The sequence below is a fragment of the Cannabis sativa genome, chromosome 4 (assembly GCF_029168945.1).
Source record: "Cannabis sativa cultivar Pink pepper isolate KNU-18-1 chromosome 4, ASM2916894v1, whole genome shotgun sequence".
In the NCBI taxonomy this organism is placed as follows: Eukaryota; Viridiplantae; Streptophyta; class Magnoliopsida; order Rosales; family Cannabaceae; genus Cannabis; species Cannabis sativa.
In genome coordinates, this window is record NC_083604.1 from 49802360 (window position 1) to 49809520 (window position 7161).

Below are 7161 nucleotides of genomic sequence, written 5' to 3' on the forward strand. Positions count from 1 at the left end.
GGAGTCAAAAAATTAATTAAAAATCATAGAAAAATCAGAAATTGAATTTTAATAACGCTGAAAAAAAAAACGTCGAAAAACGACATCCCAGGAGCCCTCACGCGCCCCCACGCGCCGCCTGCGCGAGTGGGCGTTGCTGGCTGGACTCCTTCTCCTTCCTCCAGCGGGTCCTGTGAAACGGGTCACGCGACCCGGTTGTCCAGTACGGGTCTGTAGGTGTTTTCCGGCCAAAAAATCGACGGACAACATCGGGAAATCAATGGGTTTCGATGGGATTGGAATTTCTAATTCATTTACACTACTAATTTCGAGTATTAATTGCTAAAAAACAATAAATCTAAAGAAAAGCTATCCAAAAATAAAGAACATAAAAAAAATTGATTTGGAATATCAATCTTAATCAAAATACAAAATTAATCATTTAAAAACATTCATAAACAATTAATAATGAGATATCTATAATCAATTTTAGATTAAAAACAATAAAATCAAAATACACAATTATAATTTCACATTATAATCATATAAACCCTAAAACTTTAAAATTAAAATTCTCTTAATATACACAATGATTTCATGCATATAATATATCAATTGAAAGAGAATTTAACGATCAATAAAACCCCTAAAGTTTTAAGATTTATAAACAAAAAATTGCACATAAAATAATAACGAAATTCATATGTAATTATGGATAATTAACATATGCAAATTAATTATACTAATTATAGGTTCTAAATCATATACAATAGGCAATCTGATACCACATGTTGGAAAATTAATAATAAACCCAAGATCTATTTGTATATAACATAGAACGCAATAATAAGATATAATAATTAGGTATGTGTACTTGATTGATCCATAGCAATTATCTCTGTTTGATCCACAGCAGTTACTCCAATTTGATAGTGCAATACTATCAACTAAGTCTTCCTCCCTAGATCTCTAAATCAGAAGCAGTTTTATTTTATCTGATTATCAAAAGGTATACAATTGTGATGAGACAATATGTATTTATAGAGTTAGGGAGGGGACTTAGCTACAAAACCCTAGTTGGTGGGCACGCTTTCATCAAAGTGATCAACTAGAAAAGCAAACCTGCTTCCTAACACAGACTTTACATACAGATGCTAAGCCCATTAACAATTAATCACCAACAACATGGGCTAACACAGCAAATAACTATCCAATCAACCCAAGTTTTAATAAAACCAATAAAATTTAATGTAAGCCCAAATAAAAGTCTAACAGGGTTGACTCCATAAACAACAATAAAGTTATGCAATTAAAGGCTTCAACCAAAGGAGCTCTAACCCAATCATTTTCAAGTTCTTTAACAAACTCCTTCCAAAATTACTCCACACTCTGCTTCTCACCCTAAAACCATGGATATTCCTGCACTTTTTCGTTTGGAACCAGAAATTTCTTAATAGTTTCTAGTCATAGTGCACCCAGATACTTTATCATGTTACAACCGGCAAAAGAACTCTGAATACACTTAGCAATTCAAGGCGACACACTTGCCAAGTTAGCTATTAACTACTGATCCAATCTTTCACTGATGCTGAAAGTCATGTCTATCAACTATGACAAGTTCCCTCATGATAATTACACAAAAGGCAAATAATTCTTGATAAACGATGCAATTCACATTCAATATTGAAGCACTGGTCCATAATTAACTATGATAGAAGCCAATTCAATTGAACTTGCAATAATTTGCACAAGATTCTTTTATGCAATTTTCACCATTAGTTCAGTAAGAACACATAGAACAAAAGGAGAATAAAGTAGATTTGAACTTTATGGAACTGAGTTGTATGTTTCCAAAGAATAGAGTCAAACCTTGTCTAGACTGGCAAGAGATAAGAAGTTACCTTCGTGGTAACTAAAGTGTTTTCTCTTAGCAACATTAACTAATTCTATGACTGATATTAACTCTGTATTTTTCTGACTCACTAATATCTGCGATGAATCTAGGTTACTGTAGCTTTAGAATATTACAAAATTTTAAACAACCATGTTTTCCAAATTAGAGAAATGTTATGCCAATCAATCAATAGTTTTGGAAAACTTAGTTCTTTTAGGATTAGTTGCTTCAGTGACAGAGTCAATAGTTCTACATCTACTTGGCTTAGGCTCAACTACATGTTGATGATTGATGAAACCAAATTTCTCAGCATCTTGGCGATATAACAAGTGGACACCACACCTTTTCACATTGCCCTTGCAGGACTTTACATGATCTTGTTCCCAATAATCAAACTTCCCAAAATAGAAGTCAAATGATGCCTCCATGGCATTAAGACAATGATTGTAATCCTTATGCTGATACCACATGAAAAGGTGATCCGAACTGAAACTTGGTACTGCCTCAAATCCAGACTCAAATTCATTGAAGTTCCAAAGAAATTTTTGGTTTTCGTCATCACTGGTTTTCAAACGGAGTTCACAAAGAAAGTCCATATTTTTTATGTCAGGATAAGAGTCCTCCGCAACAACAGCACATACTACAAAGCCCACGAAGTCAGACGTATCACATTCTAGAGAAAGCCTCATACTAAATGAAGGCCCCTCGAATTGATAGTTGAACCAGTTTGGAATTTCACTTCCTGGACAACACATGTTAACTGCAGAGTCCCAATCCTAGTGTGCAAAAACAGAGAAAAGTATTATGCATTTTTTTTCCAAGTTTAAGAGAATAAATATAGGCAATATTACTTTTAAAGTGGATAACAAAAAAGACATACCTCAACTTCTTCCTGAGGTTCGAATCCTATAGCCATGCGTAAAACTCTAAGCTGGAATTCGGCTACAATATTCTCATGTGCATTCTGATCCAATTTTAGACACTCCAAAAATAACAAACATTCTGTAGTTTGGTCACTTATATGATAGTCACTCCAATGGCCTCCTGTGAGTTTCATTAGTGAATTTGACACCATTTCCAGTGATGTGCATCCTCTTGCATCAAGAAATTCCAAAGCCAAGGGAAGCTCTGGTAAATATTGAAGATTCTGACAATTTTTTATGTGAAGAGAATCCAATGTAGAAAGCTGTTTGATGCTTGAAGGGATTTCTATTATGTTAGACTCACTAAGGTCTAGTGAAGTCAAAGAGAGGGAACTGATAGAGTGAGGCAAACTTTCAAGTTTTGGACAATTAGTGAGAATGAGTTGATTAAGAGAACACAATTGAAAAATGTTGTCCGGAATGGACTTGAAATTGTCACATGAATCCAGGTCCAATGTCACAAGACTAATCAAATTTCCAATAGATGATGGTAACTTTTCAATCCCAGTTCCCCTTAAGTAAAGTTCTGTTAAGCTTTCCACAGGCCACATGATTTCTGGGATGTTCTTCAAACTTGAGCAATTACAAAGATAAAGATTGCTAAGACACTTCAATTGGAAAATGTTCGTTGGGAGATACTCTAACCTTTTATTGTCAGAAAGATTGATACTTTGGAGATCAGGAAGACAGTTAATTGAAGAGGCAGGAACATCTTCAATCATTGTCCCGCAAAAGTCTAGTATTTTTATGTTTCTTGGAAGATTTGGAAACTTATCAAAAGATGAGCAGTGACGAAGCTCGAAATATTCCAAGGATTCAAGCTCATGAAAACTGGTTGGAAGATTTCTAAGGTGATTACAATCTTTGATAATCAAAGAAGAAAGATTTTTGAGATAACAAATTGATGAGGGTAATTCATTCACTTCAAGAGAGCCTAAGCCTAAAGACACAAGATTTCCAATTATCTCCGGAAAACTTTTAATTTTACAGCAACCTTCAAGATTAAGAGTTCTGAGTGTTTTTGCATCAATTGTGTCTGGAAGACTACAGAGATTTTCACAGTAGCTCAGATTGAGATCCGTAAGCTTGTTAAGGTTCCGCAAACTCTGCGAAGGAACGTGGATCAAACTTGTACAGGATTCAAGGTTTATTCTCTCAAGATTCGGTGCACCAGAGAGATCTGGAAATTGAGTTAGTTGCTCGGAGCAACTAAGATCAATACTTTTCAAGTTTCCAAGATACTGTAACAACAGGTTAATAAAACAGTAAGAGCATATTAGTACATGCCTTTTGCAATTAATATATTTAATTGCACATTCATACCTGAACATCGTTGCAAAGTTGCTTCAGCTTACTATAAGGCATATCGAGTTCAACAAGATTCTGAAGCTTAAAAGTTGATGGTAGAGATTGTAAAGGATATTTGTCCCACTTGAGATATCTAAGTGAATGAGGAAAATATTCAAGACCATGAGGAAGATGAACTTTGCGTTTCTTGATGTCATAAGAGTTGAAAATTTTGAGTAATCTCAGGTCACTCATCTCTTTGAAAACTGTAGGTGCCAAGTCTGCCTCTTCATACACTTTAGATGAGTCAAGAAAGATTCCTTGAATATTTGCAGTTCCCTGCCATTGAAATTAAAAGCATGGATATAACATGAGCATAGAAAGAAAATGTAAACATCTCACTCAGTAGCACTTACTTCATTACTTTTCAGGACATTATAGCTATCTTGAGGAATCCATAACCTACTCCGCTTTCCAAGTTGATCTTGTGACTGTTGGCGAACAATTCTCCAACCCATTTCTTGCACCAAATCATGCATACAAAGCTCTTCATTGAAACAATCAACAGTTACAAGACATCTATCTATAAGATTATCTATTCCTATACTTGCATAGAAACCACATTTGTTTAGTATATCCTCCACAAAATCTCTACATTTCCCCTTGAAAAAGCATGCAATATCAAGAAAGATATCTTGTTCTATTCTATCTAGACCATCAAAACTTGTTCTTAACACATGTTGAATGTCATCTAGGGGAACTTCTTTAAACTGATTCAATGTCATCTCCCATTCCCTTTTGGTAGGAGAACGAAGTGTGCGAAGATGAGAGCCTAAGACCTTAATAGCTAATGGTATGTTTCCAGCATATCTCACAGCCTTTTTTGATAGCTCTATATAATCTTTCGGAGGACCATTTCCTCTAAAAGTTACCAAATTGAAAAGCCTGAGAGCTTCGTCATCTTCTAAATGCTTAAGCTCGTAGGTTTCATTAGCTTCAATAGCTCTCAAAACTTTTGCATCTCTAGTTGTTACTATGATTCTACTCCCACTACCGAACCTGTCATTCTCACTACAATGATCACCAATTAAGTATTCCAGTTGCTTTGAATTACTTAGATCATCAAGAACAATGAGGACCTTGGTAGAACGAAGTCTATCTATAATGTAGTCCGGTAGAGATGGTGCTCCTAAATCCAGGCTTTCTTCTTCTTCTCTCAATAGTTTTGAAATAAGCACTCTTCTTAGTTTCTCTAATCCGTATCTTTGGGATGCTTCCCTAACATTTTTGAGAAAGTAATAACTTTCGAATTGGTGAAAGAAACGATTGAATACTGCATCCGCAAGAGTTGTTTTTCCAATGCCACCAATTCCCCAAATGCCCAATATACCAACATTTGATGAGCCTTTTGTGTCATTTAACAGCAGCATGATTTCCTCAATGTGTTTTTCAATTCCTATTAACCACTTGAAACCATTGCTCGACGATAAACGTCCCAATTTACTTATAACATCTTCCACAATTTGCTTTATTAGTTTGGCCTCATGCCTACAGCACATGAAGGAGACAGTCACAAAAATAAAATTAACATACAAATTAGAATGTAGGAAATTTGTAAGAACATTTTCATTATTTCTTCTAAATTGGTGCTGTTTTTTTACTAAAATAGATAGATTGCATTCATAATGGAACATATAAACTTCCAAAAACCCCTCTGGGTTACAACCACAAGTCAAATAAATAGCATAACAGAACAGAAAATAAAAAAAAAATCAATTATTTACTACGAATATATTTAAAAGTATACATTCACCAGAAACTAAATGAATCGCCAATTGAAAGTTTCATTATTTTATTTATATATTTATTTATTTTCGTGGCTTCTGTCAAAGTTTTAAGATTGAAAATAAATTTGTATATTTCAAATTGATGATAAAAATGAAAAATGTCAACTATAATTTAAGCATTGCAGAATGAAAAAAAAAAAAAACTTCCTTAGAATATTGAAAACCTGGTTCCTTGAGAACTCCACCCAGATAGATTAGCCGCCATTGTCAAAGCAGTTCTCCATTTGGCCACCATATCCAGTCTGTCGTTGAACTCTTGCTCGTATTTTCGAAACGCCTCTGTAAAGTCTCCTCCTTGTTTTCGTATATGAGATGGATCCACTTCATAAAAAATGGGCAGAACAATCTGATTTAATTCTTTGTGACATTTCATTATATGCACAAGCTCATTTAAGCACCAGGAGGAAGAAGCATAGTTTTTTGAGAAAATGATTATCGAAACTTTTGCGTTTTGGATTGCATCAATCACTGTAGCTGATACATCATCTATAATTCCCTCGAATCTTTTTTGGTGATCTATGGAAAGACTAGGCTTGATCTTCTTTTGATCTAAAGCTGTGTAAAGATGGCTAGTGAAGTGGAAATGGTTATTATTACTCGCAGTATCTTCACCTCTAAAGTTGAGAAAAACATCAAAATTCCTCATAGTACGACTTTGAAAGCTCAACTTTGATTAGTAATGTTAATACACAACACAAGATTAATGAAATTCTTACAACTTATTTCAGTAGAAATAGAGAGCACAAAACTAATTAAGTCCGAACCTTTCCAGCTAGCAGAAAAGCTTTGTCCGTAACATCAGAGGTTCATCCCAAGCATTCTCAATGCCTTTAACCACCTCTGGAACGGAGCAGGGTCAACGACTACTCTCATACAAGCGTATTGCACTTCGTCTTTTATTTTTTATTTTTTATTTTTATTTTTTTGGTTATCTCTTTACCTCTGATCCGATTTTTCATTTCATGGAGAAAAGCATCACCAATTGTAACATTCTTTAAAACCCTTGGTTAAAATAGAGATTGGGACTGAGAGAAAAAAAAAACAAAACAGATAATGCATAAATAAAAGCATATCTAATGTAACATTCTTTCTTTCTTTTTTTTTCTTTTTTTTTTTTTTTTTTGAGATAAAATGGTGATATTTTATTAGCAAACTGAATCAACCATTACAATGTTTAAAAGATCATCCGGAGCAGTACTCTCGGTGAACATACGAACTGAGTGAAAACAAG

At 34.3% G+C, this 7161-nt stretch overlaps 1 protein-coding gene across 2 annotated transcripts; it reads right to left on the bottom strand.

The window, feature by feature from the left end:
- Window positions 1-1701: 1701 nt before the first annotated feature.
- Window positions 1702-6935, bottom strand: LOC115713029 (disease resistance protein RPV1). Of its 2 annotated transcripts, XM_030641502.2 has the most exons (6): window positions 6695-6934; window positions 6095-6251; window positions 4500-5631; window positions 4120-4422; window positions 2754-4037; window positions 1702-2649 (listed from the first exon to the last, which is right to left on the bottom strand). In XM_030641502.2, the coding sequence occupies exons 2-6, from the start codon at window positions 6163-6165 to the stop codon at window positions 2056-2058; spliced, it is 3384 nt and encodes a 1127-aa protein (XP_030497362.2). In that variant the 5' UTR covers window positions 6166-6251; window positions 6695-6934; the 3' UTR covers window positions 1702-2055. The 2 variants fall into 2 exon arrangements, with proteins under 2 accessions (XP_030497362.2, XP_030497361.2); XM_030641501.2 differs by having other exon boundaries at window positions 6095-6935.
- Between the last annotated feature and the right edge of the window lie 226 nt (window positions 6936-7161).

Bases quoted from the DNA above. Each gene is read 5' to 3' on its own strand.
- LOC115713029 (XM_030641501.2), bottom strand. From the start codon at position 6,576: ATGAGGAATTTTGATGTTTTTCTCAACTTTAGAGGTGAAGATACTGCG. The intron at 5,632-6,094 runs GTTTTCAATATT...CATGTGCTGTAG, and splicing joins TGGAGTTCTCAAGGAACCAG to GCATGAGGCCAAACTAATAA. The intron at 4,038-4,119 runs GTATGAATGTGC...CTGTTGTTACAG, and splicing joins AACTTTGCAACGATGTTCAG to TATCTTGGAAACTTGAAAAG.